A 19,812-nucleotide genomic window follows, 5' to 3' on the forward strand; every position below is an offset into this window, starting at 1 on the left:
CATTAGTGTTATATCTTCCACATGAATATGCACTCTTTTGCTGTGTATCTATCTAAAATACGTATTTGTGGGAGACTAAGGTGTTTAGAGATTAATGATTAATAAATCAATGAAGAAAGAGAGGACAGAAAAAAAAAAAAAAAGAGAAATGGAGAAGAAAGAAATAAGGATAATAAGGATAAACATCTTGAATTAATTTGGAGTGGCACCGTAACAGTAGGGCTTATGTCAGGAGCATTTCTGTTTTAAAGGGTTAAGACTTACTCCTGCATAGCACACAGCAACAAATTCGATCAGTTTTTATTTCCTTTTTCTTGATTAACCTCCCCTCTGCAATTTTTCCCCCTGCAATTTAACTTTGGAAGGAAAGGTCCCGTTCCTAAATAAGGAATTAATTTCTGCTTTTTCCGCTGTTCCCTCCAATACAAACAACCCTTTCTCTTTTCCTTTTTAACTGACAGGCATAGTAATTTCTTCCATTCCTTTTTTCTTTCCTGCTATGACCGAGATCATGTTAGGATCACCTATGCAGTTTTAAACTTGCCAAAGCACAACGAGCCTGTGGATGGTCTCCACCAAGAAGAATGAACCAAGTGATCTTTGACAATTTGTTAACAAAATATCTGGGGCAAATAAAGAAAACTTCTTCCTGTGGATGGTACCTTTAAGGAGGTTTTCCCGTCACAGCAGATCAGAGGCTTTGTTTTCACATTTTGTAAAAAACATTTTCATCATTCATTTGTGTAAAAATAGCACTGTGCAAGACACAATAAATTCTTCATATTTGTGATGTACTTTTTAAGGGCCAGGAAACGAAACAAGAATCAAGAATTCAAGTTACAACTTATCTAAAGTAAGAGTGTAAGTCATTCAAAACTGTTGGTGTCACAAGACAGCCACGGAAAAAAGGAATGAAAACCTGTATGTATTATTCATCCTGTAACTTTGATCTTAAAAGCTAAGAAACTTGAACAAGGAAAGATAAATGGCTTCTCAAGCTTTTTCTTTTAAAAATCAAATGAGGATGATTCAGGACAAATGATAGATAAGAACTAATAGGAAAGAGGGGGAAATTACAATCACAGTGCTGCACCAAAGTTTCAATGCAAAGGCTTTGCTTTTTGTAATTCAATTACAAAGGATTTCTTTTTTGTAGCAACATCCCTTTTCATGTATATGTAAAAGATTTTACCTATTAAAATTTCATGTTCGGCATGCACAGCTTTTTTCTTCTACCACCTACACCATGACTCCATGTGAATAATTACGAAGCTTTCTGAAGCGTGGGCTACTACTGGTCATGGGGCAGGAACAGAAGCAGCTGTGAAATCCTGACTTCCAAACTTGGCTCAAACATCAACTTGCTCCAGAGCTTATACAAAATATGTATACATTCTCCCACTGGGAAAATATTGATAATTACAGGCACTCTGAATGCATCCTGATTTTATTGAGGCTTAGTTAATTTTGCAGGCATTGCCCCTAAAATAGACGAATTGACAGAGAGATCCAAAAGCATGTGGAGGTTGCCCTGTCTAGATGGGAGATTGACAAAATCCTCTTTGAATGCTTTGCACTCCTGAGAGTCTGTAATTATTGCCAGTTTTTGCCTAAAGATATGCTCAAAGGCCCTACCATCTTGGTTAGATTACTGATGTCAGCATCTTATATACAGGCAGTTGCATTTGGGATTCACAAAGACAACAACACAGTTCCTTAAGGGAGGCTCTGAACAAACCTAACACAGACAGACACCACCACGTTCATTACAAATCACAGCACACCAGCCATTTACATTAACAGCAAAGCCAAAGAAAGAGTGCCTTTACATTACAGCATACAGCAGGAGGTTTTGCTTATCTAAGCTTCCAAATTTTTACCTCCACACATGCACTTAGACCTAATCAGGTTATAGAGTGGGGCTAGACAGGTAGGAGGAAAAGGCTGGGTGGATGCAAGGTCAGGTTGTGAGACGGAGAAAACTGATGGGGAATGAGGTGAAAATTTCATTGCAGTGCTGTGTGGTGGGAAGGCAGTTGGGACACCACTTGAAAAGTACTGGGAGGTTTTGGGATACAACAGGAAGATGGCCAAGAAGTGAACAGAGGTACACTGGAGGTATTCACAGGCTTACAAGCAACTTACTGCAATTGCTGTGAGCGCCCAGGCAAGTCACTGCTAATGGTACTTGCAGCCACTGAGCTTCTGCCAACTGCATCTAGACAAAATACATTTGGAAAGACCAAGCCCCGTGATTACAGCAGTCAGCAAGAACTAGACTGACTGCACTTCCTCCTCAGCCCGAGGCAATGCAAACTCACAGCTTTCGGCACTAGGGCAAGTGCCTGAAACACGTGGCTATGTCCTAATGATGCCGGGCTGCCATGCAAAGAAGATGGCTAGACTGCTGGGGCTGGGAGTGAGCCTGTTCCTGGTGAGGATACCTAGAAGCCTGCAGTCCTGGCCTTGATCCTCACTCCAAGCAATTTACAGGTCTATGAACTTCGTCTGGCAAGACAGCGATTCCAAATGCGTAAACACTACTAAGGGCTGGAAACAGAAGGAGGAAATTCCCCACCCTGGTGAGCACCCCTCTCTCTCACTCATAGACAAGACCTTGCATCTTCTTTCTCTACCGTGTCTCAGCTCCAAGAGGAAAGTCGCACAGCCTCTCCTAGTGCAGATAGAACATTTTAGAAACTGGAAAAACACATTTTATTTTTACATTGCTTGCAGTGAGAAATGAGAGCTCTTCACTGGACTGCACTAAAGGACTCCTTTTCAGCTATATACATTACAAGAGGGATACTGGATTCCACAGTAATCCCAAGAGAAAAATTAACTAGATGAGCACAGAATCACACTATTTCTGCTCTGGCTTCATGGTAATTGTTTTTCAATTCAACAAATTAAGTTAAAGATAAGCATTTGCTTCACATGCAAGACTCATTCTCTGCTTCATTTGTAATATATGGAGAGGGATTAGCCACATCAAGCATATGCGTTCATACTGTGATGTAAAGAATACATATGAGAAACATTATGTTTAGCTCCAATGCACTGCGAAAACTGTTTATAGATAACATATTCAAGAGCAGAGAGAAAAAAAATACGTTTTGATGACGATTCTTCATCAGATGGACCCAGTGGACATGTGTACACTGAAAAGCCTACACTGGGTCTGACTTGTGCTAAAACAGCAGTACTGGGAGAGCTGTGCTCAAAGAAAATGTCTGTTTCTATAATCCCCATCACAGATAGCTGTGCCCATACCCTTACTTTCATTTCTTTTTTTGTTGCATTCACTACTGTTTATAACCTAAAAGGCACATAGATTTATTTCTTTTCAAAGCACATTTATTTGCCCTACAAATGGACCAAAAATATGCAAAGACTACTTTGATTTTTATTATCTCACCTACATAAACATATCAATTTCCTTAACCGTACCAGGACAAAATGATATTTTCTTTTTATCGCATTCCAGAGGAAGTGGTGCCTTAACTTGGATCATATTTAACTGCTATTTATATACATCTCTTGCTTCAAACTCTCTGTCAGGAGCCAAGCTACCACCCCTGTTTCTCTGGCACCCTTAATAGTCTGTAAAGGATAGTTCTGCTGTCTCAAAGATCAGCATTGTAATTGCAGATGAGAAAAAAAATCTTCCATATATTAAAAATAAGGTTGCTTCATGGATATATAGTCTTTTTGAAGAAAATATAGATATGAATAAAAAAGAGGTGTCAAGAATCATCCCTTATTAAACAAAAGAGTACAATCTTAATGTTTACTTTAAATCTCTTGTCAGAAAGGAAAGCATTAATATGAAATGCTTTAAACAGGCTTTGACACTCTTAAAATGGCAACGAGTCAAAAGATCAACACGTCTTTAAGAATGAAAACAACTGGAAATGCTTTAGAAGTGGAGCCACTAAAGTATTTTCATTGATTAAATCCCCACTGGTACTACATATATATTGAACACCAACACATAGTGTTTCACATGTCCTGATCTGGTAATTTCATGGCTTAAAAAGAGGAAGGTAACACCTGTAAATTGTATTACATGAAATTTAGTCTCACTGAGTCAATGAAAATTTTGCCATCCTATGAATGTAGGTGTTAATTTTAAATAAGGGCACTTAAATGAAAAACATTTTTTTTTAAAAAGGTTGATTTCATGTAAAAATGAAATCTATCACTTATAATGCAAGAACTTGATCCTTATTTGAGCTGTTGTACTCTTATTAATTCTTTACGTTCCTGTCGCCAAACTGAAATGGAAGTGACCTAAAGGAGTTAACAGAAATGGAATAATTCTAAGACAAATTTCAAAATTAGTATTTTTTTGCCCATCTGTCCATTCCAGGTCCCAATCTTCCCTCACCTCCCAGCCACTAGCAAGATAATACAGATGGTTACTGCAAAGCTGTTAAGATGTACATCTGAATGCATAGTTATCCACTTGGCAAGACCCTGCTACAGCTGTAAGTCGATGCAAACCTGCATTACAATGTAGCTTCAGTCTCTTGCCTGTGTGAGAAAGCAGCCATGATACTAATAGTGCTGCTTAAGACAATGCCAAGTAAGTGTGACGTAAATGAATTCAGTCAAGCTAGTTATCCCAGCACTGTTAATTTACACCTCTGAAAACAAACACTCATTTGGGCACGTGAAAGAAGCATATATCTACCCCTACACCAAAACTCATTGTCATTTGTTTGTTTTTGGAAGCAGAAACTGATAATGCAAGGTAATTCCATCAGATGTCATGGTGAAAGAATACTATGTAGGTGAGTGATACAATCGCCAGAAAAGAAAACCAAACTGAGGGGCTTTATCCCATCCTATGCATGGTTTTAACAAATACAGGCGGCACTGCCAGTCAGTGATAGTTGCTTTTGTTCTGGGTATGTCTTTGTACTGTCAGCTGGGAGAAGAGCAGTTCTCATGTATCATGAAAGAATTGTACTTAATAGGCAACACCTGAAAATCCTTCAAGAGAATAAACCACAGCAACAGAAAATGCAAGTTTAGAAAGCATTTCCTGAAAAAAAAAGTAGCATTGGAATCTTCTCTCTATCTCAGGTCAATTCACAGTAGGAAGGAGATTTGAAAAGGAAATTGCAAGTTCTTAGCAAGTATGATTGAAGGAATTGAGTTAATAGCCAGCAATCAGTATAGGTTTGGTAGGGTACTTAAAAATTTAAATGTATGCATACACCACCATACAGAATGCCTAAGCTTTGTCTTGTTTGTAAAAAACAAATGAAACAACAGGCAATTTAAATCTCAAACTAACCTGGTAATTTTTTACTTAGGTTTCTGGGGTTTAAGTGTTCTTCCATTAAAAATTTCCTTCATTTCAGCATATGATTGAGGTATATAAATTGTATGTGCCTCTGATCTTGCACGTTAGTAATCCTTCCAGTACCAACAGGATCCTATATGGTATGTGCTTTCATTTGGAAAGATGTTTTGTATCACCATGTTGGTAGCATATAGATGACTTTTGAACTCCATTTTTCATTGCTATTTCTTCAAGCCATTTAGGCTCACTAGCTTACTGTTTCACATGTCAAAAATTATAAGAAGGATAGTTTTCTGATTTGAGAATCTGCTTTATCCATACTCTTGACTAATTGCACATGGTATTCGGGAAGCCACAGATACAAACGGCTATGACAACACCCCTAATGAGAAAACAGCTTAATTTGAGAGGGCGGGATTAAGCCATCATCTCTCTAAAGAAATGTGACTATATCCCAAAAGCCTTCTTGTCCTTTCTAATACAATGCACAACTTTTCTGCACAGATTCTTCTGAACAGAATTACAGAAGAAGGTCTTACCTAGACTACTAGACTACTAGTAGTTCCTCTTTCCAACCAAAGAAGGCAAATATTATAGGTTGCAGAAAACTGTAGGTGGATAAAAGGCAAGAAAATTATAGGACAGTGACAAATATAATGAATTTCATTTCCACAAGCTTCTAATTCCTCTAAGGAAGAGAAGAACATAGGTTTTGCATGGCTCTCTGACAAACAAATGTGTACCCTGCAATGAAGTAGTGTGTGACTGGAGGATGCATTCCAAGCTAAATGCAAACTAGCCTTGCCTCAGAGGCAAGGAAATGACAGTATCCTAGAAAGTACAGCATGGCTCCATGCCCACATGCTCAAGAAACCAGTAACTTTAGATTAGTTGATTTTTGCGTTGTTTCAAAAACTTCTTATACTTACTGTAATTCTCTCATCTTTGTCATCTAGAGGGGTCCCATCTTTTTTCCATGATATAGTGGGTTCTGGGTGACCTCTTGGGGGCTGACATTCCATCACTGCAGGTTCACCCACAGCTACCATTACATCTGATGGATTTTGTCTGAAGTCATCCCGTAGAACTGAAAGAATAAAGATAATGAAGCAAAAAATTACCCAACGGTACACCAATAGCACACCAAAGTGTTTTGTTTTGGCCTTTAATGATTCCTGTTGTCATTGTATTTTACATTAACGAACAATTAAGTTAATGAATTTCATTTGGCATCTGCAGATGGCCTCCAGTACTTCCACAGAGTAACACAGAAAAACCATATACAACGCAAACTTAACATCCAACATACAAGCCAAGTGAACAACAGTGACAGGCGAAAGGCTGACACAGACATAGGACTGTCTCCACAGAAGAGCTGCCTCACTGGTCTGCCTCCCATAGCATCTGCCTAGCATGTGAGCACAGGATTCCTATCACAGCTGAAGAAGGCACAATATCTTCAGCTCAGATAGAACGTCACTTGGGGAGAAGCATGGCAGAGATTGCTTTCTCGCCCTCTTTTTCTGAGACACAAGGTTAGCCTGGCAGTAACTCAAAGGTTTATGGTTAAAGATTGGCCACCAGCTGTATGAATTGTACCCATCCCTAGATTTATGGCAAAAATGAACAAACTAAAATTCCCAGTTCTTCGATGACATTATAAGACGCCAAACATTGCGCAGCCTTAGCCAAACTCATCTTTGCAATTTAACTTGTGTGTTTTTCAAATAAACAAAAAAAAATATTTCTTGATCTCTGGGAGTCTTCCCTTAGCTTGAGCCAAGACCACATTCTGCATTTGTAAGAAGTTAATTTTACTAACTTTTCATAGAAAGAAATATTTTTATTGTGGTTTCATTACTAGAATTTGTTTTTTCTCATCATTTGGGCAAGCCCAGGCCTACGAAACTCTAGTTGCCTCCAATCATTCTCTATGAATTTTATCAATAGCTGTGTGATTATTTTTTTTTTTGGGAGATGAGAGACAGCTCAGCAAACCACTACACAGCGACATGGTTTAACGGAATAATGGCTTTCCTAAGTCTTGCCAAGTAAGTAGCATTAGGTTTAATCTAAAAATAAATAACTGAAATGATAACAAATATAACATTCTAGTCCTCTCCACTGCTGCTACTCCTTCCACAGTGCAGAAAGGATACAGTAATGGAAAAGTACATTACAACCAAAGGACTCAGGATTTTGACAAAGCTGTCACTCTTGCTACTTGCAACAATCTTGTGTCAACAGTAAATAATGCCAAGAATCTGCAGCAAAATATATATCCCTCAAGCCATGGAGCACAGATACATGGACATTCGCTACTGAACAGTGGTTTGGTGGTTGATGCTGCTTCAAAGTAAGGTGTGATTTATCGTTAGATGTTAAGGAATGTGGGTGGGCTTACAGACTGGCAGGTACAGCACTGCCAAATCATTCCTCTCTCTAAGTTAGTCTTTCATGCTGTTAAGACCTTTTAAAATGGTCTGAGGGCAAATGGGTCATCTACTTTGGGACAGAGGTATACACCTTTCTCACATTTACATTCTGCAATGCTATATAATCTAAAATGAAGACAGCGAGGAAAAAGGACTTGTAGTTCTCTCTTTTGGAGGATTATTGGCAAATAGCCCTGTCAATAGTCAGTAGGACTATCTTGTATTTTTCCTTCTTAAGTACATCTACCTTACATTCTGATACCCTACAGTTCCGTAGCTACAGTCACACACCTACATGTCCAGCTTGGCACATTACACCGTAATACACAACAGGGAAAGTTGCAGGTAGATATAGAAATGTAGACGGGAATCAAAAGCCATAAATACAGTCTATTTTACCACTGTTATAGAAACAGGATGTAATTTCTGGAAGTACCAAAGAACACCTATGTATCAGCAAGACTGAAGTATATTGCAGATCTCACCAGACATCATCTTAATTTACCAATCCCCTTCCATACCAAAGCACTCACATTTCAAATATTTCAGTTTAATTACTGATGTTGCTGGATGCCCTGGAATCAGGAGATACTGATGCACTGAAAGAGGACAATCAAGGATAAAATGTCTCTATCACTTTAGCAATACAAACCAATACAACAGAATGATAGGACTTAATGAAGAAATTATAGAATAATTTAGGTTGGAAGGGATCTTTGGAGGTCTACAACAATGAGAAGTTATTGGATGAACCCATTCTTTTGGATGAGCCAGGTCTCTCAAAGAGACCTAGTCTAGAAAGTTTATTTAAAAAAAAAAAAGCCAACACAAAAATGAAACAAACCACGCACCTATTGCTTGGTGTACAAAAATCTGAGAAAGCATGCTCCATCTAAAAACAAAGAGCTTCTCTCTCTAAAAAGCAAAACACATGGATATCTTCCTTCTACAGACTAGAGAATATTGACATAATACAGGATTATATTAGGACATAATATTACAGGACATAATACATTTTCAGAAAGGGGAATGATGTAATTTTTAGTTATTCAGAAAGGTAAGTCAAAATACCAATCCTTTAGCTTCCCTTCTGCTTTCAACAAAACTTTTATTAACTTTAGCCTGCATTCTTTTGCAGGTTCCTTACTACAAACCCCTAAATGTTGATGCATCAAAACTGAATACATCAAATTATTTTGATCATGGAAGCATTAAAATACTACTCACATACACTGAAAACATTATATATACTTATTCCGTTTATACTGAATACGGCATTAATAACCAGGTGCAACTTCTTGTGTTCCTATGTAGCCCTCAAGCCATCCAGATACAGTAAACCATGTAGCCTAAGTGGCTAGGCTGACACCGCTTCTGCTGAAGTCAAAGAATTTTTTCTATTTACTTTAATAGAGACTTGATCTGATTTGGAGCCACTGGTCATATTATTACTTCTTATTTTCACTTCTCCAAACTAAAGAACATAAAAGAAAAAGAAACAGAAGTTGCACCAAGTTACCAAAAAAACCCCGTATATCCGGTTCCCAGTGCCAACAGCACATGAAAGTGCAGAAGAGTTTATTTGCTAAACCACAGTTCTGTTGCAAGGCAATAAAAAGGGTGTTTTGACCATGAGTAAGAAGCCTCTTATTACTGCTGAAGATTGTATCACTTGGATTGAGCTAAGAGATATATGAGAAGTGCGCTTAAGTTTAAAAAAAAAAAAAAAACAAAAGCAAGCAAAGTGATCTTAATAAACCGTAAGTGGTTTTCAAGTCTGAAAGACCTCATAAATCTAAGAGGAAAGACTATCAGATAGCACCTCAGATGGCTTTTAGCACCTTTGAAGCAACAAAGTCCAGTACTTGCATAATGAAAACAAATTACTTCAGTAATTTCTATACTCCTTAGTCTTATTTCAGCTTTACAAGCACAGCACCTTGTCTGTAAACCAAGACCTTTCACAAATTAACCAATGCTTAATAGAATGCCTTGTGAGGACATCAAAGGTCCAGGCCATAGATACATCAAAATAAGTATATTTTTTCCATTTACTATGAATTATTTTGGCTCTAACATTGCATAATGAAATCCTAACAAAATGTAACCCATTAAAGATCACTCCACAGATACTCATCATGTAATTATTTTTGCAGCTGTAAAGGAGATATATGCTGGTTTTTTGCCTCAGGCCCTGGCAATCCCGCATGCAGTTATAAATTTAAAATTTTCTTCCCCTACTGAAAAAAAAAAAAAATTTTCTTTTCTGTCCTTCACAGTCAAGGCTCACTGTAAATTGAGAATACACTTCCTTTTGAAGATATATTGTACGTATACTTTGTAATCCAGTACAGTATGTGCTTTCAGTCACCAAAGGGCCAAATTTCACCACATGGACCTCTTCCTACCTATATGCAGCTGGAATGAAAATAGATAAATTAAGAGGATGCTTGCCTGTTTTAATTTTTTTAACAAATTTAGTGTAGACTCCTCACAGATATAACACCACCCACCCTCCTCCCCACATTTCTGACTTATTGTAAGTAAGGTTTTCTAACAATTTACTCTAATATTTTCTAAATTACAATGAATAATGATTGTAGTTATTGTCATTGCACAGCTAGGACAACTCCATGAGCTTGCTGAGTGAACTCTGAACTCCTGTGCTTGTGCTGAAAACACTTTTATGCAATGACTGCTGAACTAATCAGGTTCAAAAGCAACTTTTGGTAACTCCACTTAAAAGTCCACTGTTCATCTAACTATTTAATATCATGTGCTATTCAATCAATAAAACAATTGCACATTCCCCAGAGAATCTTTCCCAGTGCAGAAAGGAACTAGCAATCACTTGAGGAAAAATTTTTATTGACATGCAGCATAAGTAGAGACAGCATTTTTTTGTGTAACCCTAAACAGTGCTTTTCAAAATGCAGCACCTGGTGTTTTTCTCTTAAATTCTTCATTGACTACTATGAAAAAGTGTAGGGAGTCGCTACTGGGTGAAATGGGAGTTAGGTAGGTAGGGGTTTTTGCATAGACGCACTGTAGATATTTAAGAAAGATTATTTTTAAAGATCATTACGTAACTGTGTTCAAGTTTAAAGACAATAAAGAAAACACAAGAAAAAAGAAACCAACCAGAAAGCTCTAATCAATATGTGAAAAGAATGAATTTGTCAGGAACACACTAATTACCCATGATACATTGTGGATATCATGCCGTAACAGGTGGTATCATTTAGGAACTGGAAATTAAAAAAAAAAATCTCCTGGAAATTTTGGTTACAGGTCTACTCTAGTCTAGACACTTCATGCTAGATCAGTTCACAGCAGTGCACCAAAATGCATTTGGGATCCCTAATCAATCAAGATACTACAGCCATGGTGACCCAGTGATCAAAGGAAGAGAGGGAAATGAAGATATTTGGGGTGCAGTTTCATAATCAGATCAAGGCAATCTTAATCCATTTCAATTCTTATAAAAGACGTCATCCAGACTTGCTTCCCGCTAACTCTCTTGCATTGTCCCAGACAAAGCACGCTATTTTACAAGTCTGCTTGTTAGAGAGAGATCAGTGAGCCAAAGTATTGCACAACTAGATAAAAGAGATCCCAACAATTTCCACTCTTTCAGCATGAAGATAACTTAAATGTTGCTTTGTATTATAGCATGTGCCTCAAAAATGGGGAAAAGAAAGTGAAAGAAATAGAAGAAATGCTCATTCCTCACATCACTTTAGAAAACAACCAGACCTTAGCTAATGAGCAAGTTTCCACCCTGCAAATAATAATGTGCTAACATCAAACTACAAGCTAAAGCTGAGCAATGCAACCTTAACGGCCCACTGCCCTGCCTTTTGGCCAATTTAGTTAAAAATGCCACATATTTAATAACTACTGTTTTTAATACCCGCCTATTCCATTATTTTAATTCCTGTAAATATATAACAAGTATTCCAACGTTTCCATTTTCCTCCCCAACAAAAAAACAGTATTACAAAGAAAGTTTCAATCTAACACTTAATTTGACTAATAAAATACGAAGAACAGAACAACAAAAATGAGCACTTGCTTTAAAAAGCTGTAAGATTTGGAAAACAAAAAATGTGATTCAGGAGGTTATATAAATGTTCTAATCCCATGAAGCCATAATTAAAAAGAAACTAATTATTTCTCTGTCTGGATTGAACTGTTATTCAAAACCAGAACAGTTCCTGTAATTTAGGACCAGCAACAATCCCTTTTCCCCACTACCTACTGAACTGTAATTCAAATTTACTGAGACACAGTAGACATTTTTGGCATTCTAATATATTATAAGATGCTTGTCAGCTGGAACAGTCCTTCAAACCAGGTGCTTAATTTTAATTACAACTAACTTAAGCATCAGCCAGAACTATGGTACCTTGTTTAAAGACTTTGCTGGCACAAAAGTTATACAGATGTCAGAGTATCATTTTGAATACATGCATGCCACTAACAGAAAAGTGTTATAGCATCTAATTAAGTTTAAAAAGAGTAAGAAATGCATGCATGATCAGATATAAGTCAACACATATGTTACCAAAAACTTGATCATTTACAAATGAGAAATAATCTTTTCTGAAGACATACCCCTAAAAATTTCCATGCAGTCATGTAAAGTTAAAGGAAAAACTGGTTTCCTGAAAATGATTTCTTTTCCTTTCTGAAGACGTTAAAAAAAAGGTTAACACTGGTGTTAACTACAGCACATAGTCTTTAAAATGGAACAGAAGGAGTAGGGTATGAATAGTCAGAAATTACTGTTACAATCATCTAACAAGATCCTCATGTAATACAGGCAATAATTTTATTCAGTGACTGAGTCCAGTAATAGAGTATTGAATGTTTCAAAAGATGTCTACATTTTTTATAAGGCCTCCAACAGGTAGGGAGTCACTTCATTTAGCATCCAGCCTGCCTAGGGCTCCTCACTTTCATCATTTTCAGTTCACATCTGAAGCACTTTGACCTCAGCTATTGGATCTTGCTACACCTTTCTCACTTGGACTAAGTGCCTTCTACAAGCAATCAGTTAATCATCTAGATCTCTGATCTTCTTTCAGCCTTCTCTGAGCTTCAAAACTATTATAAACACTAGGCATGTGGCCTTACAGTTTAACTGTCTCACAAAGCCAGCCCTCCGTCGACACTGGACTTCCCTGACTACACAGTCAAAGAATTCACACTGAACAGGTTTCCAGATATAAGATATATTCCAGATACAAGAGACTACTCATTGTAAAGAGACTGATCATACAGTGACAACCATCACTTAACACCGTCACAGTAGAGATCAATTTTGAATCTTTGACTATACATTTATCACAACACATTCAAGGTGATGTATTCATACAGCACTGTCCTGCTCCACCATAAATTCTGCCCTTTAGCAAACCTCACTACCTCAAAGCCTGAGGAAACAAAAGTATTTTAAAATCAAGTGGTATCTTTTGCTTAATATTAATGTGTATTTGTATAAATTAGTATTGATATCCATGACCTGAATATTTGTAACTGAGATCACCGCATCATATATATTTATATTTCAAGATCTCATTTTCAAGCTCAAAAAAGCAAAGTTAAAGAAAACAACCACCAAAAAAAAAAATATTTAAAAATCCCTGTATTATTTCTGCTCCACTGCCACTGAGATCAACTACTTTAGTTTAAACAGCTGGTTATAAACACTTCCTCCGTGATGTCACCATGGAAGAAATCGTAGTGTTAATGAATGCAAGAAGAGATTTTAAAAGGCCTTTTCTTTTTAATTTGATGTTGAAATTTAAGATCTGTCTTTTATTATTATGCTATTTCTCTTCCTAACCTGTCATATTGTCAATGTTTTATTTTTAAATTTGAAATTACATTTTTAAGAGGTTGGTAAACATTGTAAGACGCATACAGAAATTACACTAGCAATTTAAATTTGGAAAAATTAAAGAGTTAAAGAATAGCATTATTTAAATTGAATGAATGAAAATGAATTAATGAATGAAAGAAAGACTGAATGGTATACACAGAGTGCTTTAAACAATTATGGGAAGAGACGCTCAGAAAACTTGCATTCCTACCACCCAGCACAGTAATGCAGAATTTCCAGCCATGGGAAAATGCCTATTTCTCATCAAACACGCAGATCTCATAAATATTTTACTGAATCTGGTACTGCACTCTGCTATACGAATGCTAACAGATTAAAGATGTCAGGGAGGGTTATTAAGTTCATGTTACAAACCTATGTAATTTAGTATTGATATTATGAGTACTGCCTAGGTGATGACACTACTGAAGAGCACCGGTGGTTAAAGCAACAAAGAAACACAGCTTTGTTTCTGCGACGATGAACATAACCAAGACACAATCCACAACTAGCTGAAACAGTTGAATATAGGTGTTAGATGTATGAAATAGCAGCAATTAAATTAGATCACCCTTCTAAAATGTTAACAAAATGTACTGCCTCAATTACTGTAACCTTTAAGTTGTTTTAAAATCTATTCTCCCCAAAGAGTAATAGTTTTGATTGATTGCTTTTTATACAGCACCACTGAACTGGGATCTTAATCTGATCTACTGAAGGTCAATAGTTACCTTCTCCATAAAAAAAGTGTCATTCCCTATTATGTTCAGCAATACATGTTAGCAAACACAACACCTGCATGCTTGTAATCCATTACTGTAGAAGGAAATCAAGCAGTGCTGCACTTACTGGATCACATCTAAAAAGTGCTGACGACTGATACAAGCAATATGCTTGAATTAAGTAATATGCTACACTGCAAAAGTAATTAACTTTCGAGGCATTTGGCAATAAACATATTGAATGAATATAAAGACAGTAAAATAAATATATTTATTGTCATTTGTTACTGTCATTAAGAAACTTACAATTATTAATAGAAAGAAATGCATGCTTAAGGAGCAGTTTCCAAAAAACGACTTCTGTAAAAACCATTGGCTGAAAATTACTGACAATAATTACAAAAAATTATGGAAACCACTCACAATCACTCTGATTTTATTTCACTGGTTGAAGTTGTAGAATTTAAATATTGCCAGGAATCTTACTGGGCAACATAGCTGTCAGCCCGTAACAGTATTTCCATCTGTGGAAAGGAAAGTGTAAATGAATTAGATGACGAATTGGGAATCAATTAAATGACCAAATCTGATAAGTCATAGAAAGAGTAATTTTAACTCATGTGAGAAGGGTAACTGACAGGCCTAAGAGCACATGCTTCAGCACTGGGAAACCTAATTAAACCCTGAAGGGTCTGTGATGCCTCAGGCACGAGACTCAGAGTATCCCTTAGGTTGACGGAAAATTGAAAATAGATAAGAAGGGATTAATTATTAATTTGATTGACTGTGTACAAAACATGATCCCTCTCAACATCTTCCACATATCATGGTCTAGGACAAGGCATTTACTACCTGTAAGTCAGAATTTATCTCCTGGAAGAGCAGATTCATTTGTACAGATGCAAAGACAGTTTCCTTCCACTTGTCCTAAGTATCTACAGTTACTTCCTTTTTTATTACTATTATTATTTTATACTATTATTATTTTATTTTACATTTTTGAATCATGCTTCATTACAGACAATATTTTTTAGTATAACTAACACAGCTGATTTCCAAACTTGTGGACACAAACCAAGGGGGTTTAGACATGGCTCAGAGAAGAACTGTGTCTTTGGAACATCACAAATTACTTTTCCCCAGGCAAAGAAGAGTTTAAATCCAAGAATTTGGGTGTGTTCTGTAAATAAAAGGGTTTTTTTTCTGTACACTCCAAATCAAGGTTCTGATGTCAAGTTTGTAATTAACTGTTAGCTGCAGTAGCCTTCCTTCAAAGCAGATTATAATATAGAAAAAGAATCAGACTAAGATGCTGTAGCAAGATCTTGTCTTGGCCCTCCAAATTAAAGCATAAAGAGGTAACTGAAATGCCAAAAGACATATAAGGACCAAACAACAAAAGGGAAAGGTGAGAAGATACTCCCCCAAAATGCCAGCAATTTCCTTAACCATGTATCAAACCTTATTTCATGAGCAGAATCGTTTTCCCTTTTAAGAAAGAAGACACAAATCAACCCAGAAATGCCAGTGTCCTGTAACTCAGGATTCCAGGGAGAAAAATAAAGGAAGGAATACAGGCAGCAAGGACAGAAGCAAACACTTAGCCGGTTTTCAATGACAGCTCAAAGCTAGGATATATGGCACTGGGAAATGAAGCCAGATTGCAATTGACTGAAAAGGTGTCGCTGCCAAATAGGAAGCTAAGCTGGCTTAAGATGTGAAAAACTGACTCTCTTCCCACAGTTTCTAAGCTGGAAAATCCCTCACTAGGCCAAACCCGAAGGAACCTTACTTTTCTTACCTTGTGTTGTTAAAAGAGCAGATACAACTATTCCACAGACTTGCCAATGAAATTGTGGCAGCACTGTTTCTATAGTACAGGCAAGATCTACATGGCTGATGCTTGTACAATTGCTTATAATCATCCTTTCACTCTGAAGAAGTCAAAAACTTATCAGAGGATATATTTTCAAAGAAATAAAGCTTCGCACACCTGCGATAACAATTTTCCTGCACTATGCATAGCCCTAAATCTGCATATGAACTACGTTATTGTTTTGCTAAGGTCCTGCCTCAAGGCAACAATTTTAGCCGTGTCTTGCTTAGTATTCAAATTTTAGCATGTTATAACTGTACCACTACCATCAATGCTTTTTGAAAAGACTCTTATTTCCATGAAAAAAATCCCCATTATGCTGTTAAAGTGGTTGAAAAATATGACATTTTAATATCAGAGAATATACAGTATCATTATCACACTCAAACAGCTAAGTCACTTCTTTAATATTCTGGAAAATGATATCCCCCCATTATATCTGAGGTCAAGCTTGAAAACTTGAAACTCAGTCAGAAGGTGCAAGATGCAGGCACTTCATATGGCTGAGTGGCTAATTCTAAATAATAGCAGAGCTAAGAACAGCATTTGTTGGCAGCAGACACTATAGCAAAGCCACACTGCTCAAAAATGTTGCTGAACTATTACATACACTTCCATTCTGTTCTGTTGTTATTATATACAATTTTACTCTCTTGAAAGGAACTACAGACCACAGAACGCCACTGTCTTTTCTCACCTCTCCAGACTGCTATACAACAGGATATATCTGAGTTAGTGGATGTTTCGTTAATTATACTCTGCATGTCCAGATGTATGAATATATCATTCTTATGGTAATGTTACCTTATTTCTTTACCTCCTAAAACATTCAAGATGTAAATTGACACCAGTTATTCATAATAGAAACTGGTAAACCTTTTCAAAATTACATTTATGCCAAATATAATATACTTCTCAAATTACTTTTTCTGGGTTTAGAAAACATCGAAGGAAATCACCTCAGAGAAAAATGGCAGACAGAGGTCATAGAGAAATATAGTCTTCATCTAATTCAATTAACTGCTTTGAGTTAGATCCCAAACGGTACAGGCAAACATTTGTTCTATTTCAGGCATATTCTAAGATATGAACCATTGTGCTTTCTCAGTATAAACAACCACAGTACAATATCATACACTCAAACTTTTTGTTCAGAATTTGAAAAATCTCTAGACAGATGTCTTCATGATTTACAATGATAGCTCTTCTTTTAGACATCCATCTGAAAGCTTCAAATATTGTAAAATTCTACATAAAGCACTAACAAAAAGAAGCAAAGTAAACAGCTACAACAATGAAAAATGGTTTTGTAAGCAAATGGACATTACCAAATTCACCAAGCTGGAACCCTGAACTGCAACTCTTGGAGATTTATACGCTACTGTAAATGGCAAAAGACAATACAATCATGCAGAAAAGTACTTCCGCATTTGGACTCTTATTCTGGCTTCAATCCCTATGAGATATTCAAAGGCAACTTGCCAACCGATCAATATGTTAGTGCTTAATGTGCAATAAGTGCTACTGAGTAAAAATCAGAGAAACACTGCCTATTAGCAGAGTCTGCCTTACTGTTGGCAGGAAGGAGTGCATGAAGTTTTGGATCACTCCATGTGGTAAAACAGCAGCCAGAAGTCTGATTCAGAATTATTAACAAAAGGAAACAGAGGGCGATGCTCAGCATGAACACAAATGCACATAAAGCCAGGCAGATTTCATTACTGAAGATTTTAATTTTGATTAAACACTTCCTTTTGTATTGGGCCACATTCATTGTTTTCAACCCTGAGTTTTCATTAATATTTTAATACACACAGAACATTAAGTTGCGTCACTTCAGTGTTGCGGCTGAAGATAGCATCTTTAATAACAGCTACAAAAGAGATGCTGGCATCCATTGCTGTCCAACATTGCAATGCTGTGAGGCACCATGGGCTGGTAGGGACTTTGTAGCATGCAAGACATCGCGTTTGCACTCACCCTTCAAGGAAAAGGAAAGTGGATGACTGTAACATTAGCTTAGTCTGTTTGAAACAGGAACTTATAAATGCAGTCAAGACAAAACAAACCAATGTAATGGAAATGGCTGTGGAAGTCTAAAACGATCAAGGCAGTGAGTGCATTTGGTGGAAATGTTGTTTTTACCTTTGTTTTACACCCTGTGAGAAACTGCAGTACAGTTTAACTCCTTAAAAACTTCCCAGAAAACAACGGTGGTAAAGGAATTGTAACTTCTCATTTTAGTAATTTGCCTGTTGGCTTTTTTCCCCTTGTTTTTGCTGTTTCTAGCTCCTAATGATGAAACTTAAGTTTGGACAAATTTCAAGAGACAACACTTTTTCCTGATTCCATATGAGCTGAGGTACCATTAGCAGAAGCACCTATGCTCGATTTCCCTTGCCAGTACAAACCTGAACTAAGGGGTGTCAGGATACACTCTACAAAGGTCTACCAACTCCGTTAATTCAACTCCTCTCAGTCCTAAGCAGCCCATACAGGTTGATTCCCTGGTAAATCTCAAGACTAGGTTCAGGCTGGATATTGGGAAGAATTTCTTTACCGAAAGGGTTGTCAGGCACTGGAACAGCCTGCCCAGGGAGGTGGTGGAGTCACCATCCCTGTAGGTGTTTAAGAGATGGGTAGATGTTGTACTTAAGGACATGGTTTAGTGGTGTTGACAGAGCTAGGACAAAGGTTGGACTTGATCTTGAAAGTCTCTTCCAACCAAAACTGTTCTATGATTCTATGATTTCCATTAAGAGTTGCTATAGAGGGAAAAGCAAACGTGGTGTTCTGTGAGACAGATTCTTCTATTTCTCTATGAACTCTGAATACAATTAAATTTTCAAGTCAGTTCAGTGGACAGGTTCTTTTCTGTATGTTTAAGCACAAGACCTAAGCTTGAAAACATTGTAAGACTTGATCTAGATTATCACTAGATGCATAAAAATCAAAGTCATACATTTTCAGGACAGCTTTAAAAAGCAAATACCTTGCAACTAATTTTGGTAAACAGGAAACTCAGAAGCCAGCAAATTTGCAATATAAAAGCTACTGGTATCTTCTAATAATTCACTCAGAAACAACTGAGTTAAGGGGAGGAGAAAAAAACAACCCCAAAACACTATCCGGATTGCCAAAATCCTTACCCTTGGTTTTCTGATATACTAGGAGTATATCTTTGCTCCTATAGGACTTTCTAGTAAACAAAAACTCCAGCTGGTTTGGTGCTGCTTACTTTAATTGTTAGACACTTTAACTGGTGGATGGCATTGTGGATGTTATTTACCATTACTCATTACTATCAGTGTCTTTAGTGCTAAACAACATTGGCTTCAGCAGTCTACAACCAGGAAGAATTTGACTTTTGTCTTCCCACCCTACCTACTTAATTAGCGCAGGGAAGCTGCACTAGTTGCATCAGAATTTCAATTAATTGGTTAGGTTTCTAGTCTGCATATTTACATGGGCCTCTAGTAAATACACAAAGTATAATAAAAGAAATGAAAAATTAATTTTTGCTTCTCTTCAGGGCAAAAACCAAACTCAAAAGCGAAATGGAAGCTCCTCTACAGATG

At 36.9% G+C, this 19,812-nt stretch overlaps 1 protein-coding gene across 1 annotated transcript in view; it reads right to left on the reverse strand.

The window, feature by feature from the left end:
* Positions 1-19,812, reverse strand: part of ROBO1 (roundabout guidance receptor 1) — a 534,041-nt gene that overhangs the window by 109,550 nt on the left and 404,679 nt on the right. Inside the window, exon 4 of the mRNA XM_086482457.1 lies at positions 6,244-6,401. Within this exon, the coding sequence (XP_086338583.1) occupies positions 6,244-6,401 (158 nt within the window). The remainder of the gene's footprint in view (positions 1-6,243; positions 6,402-19,812) is intronic.

The sequence above is a fragment of the Leptosomus discolor genome, chromosome 1, assembly GCF_034619465.1.
Source record: "Leptosomus discolor isolate bLepDis1 chromosome 1, bLepDis1.hap2, whole genome shotgun sequence".
NCBI classification, from domain to species: domain Eukaryota; kingdom Metazoa; phylum Chordata; class Aves; order Leptosomiformes; family Leptosomidae; genus Leptosomus; species Leptosomus discolor.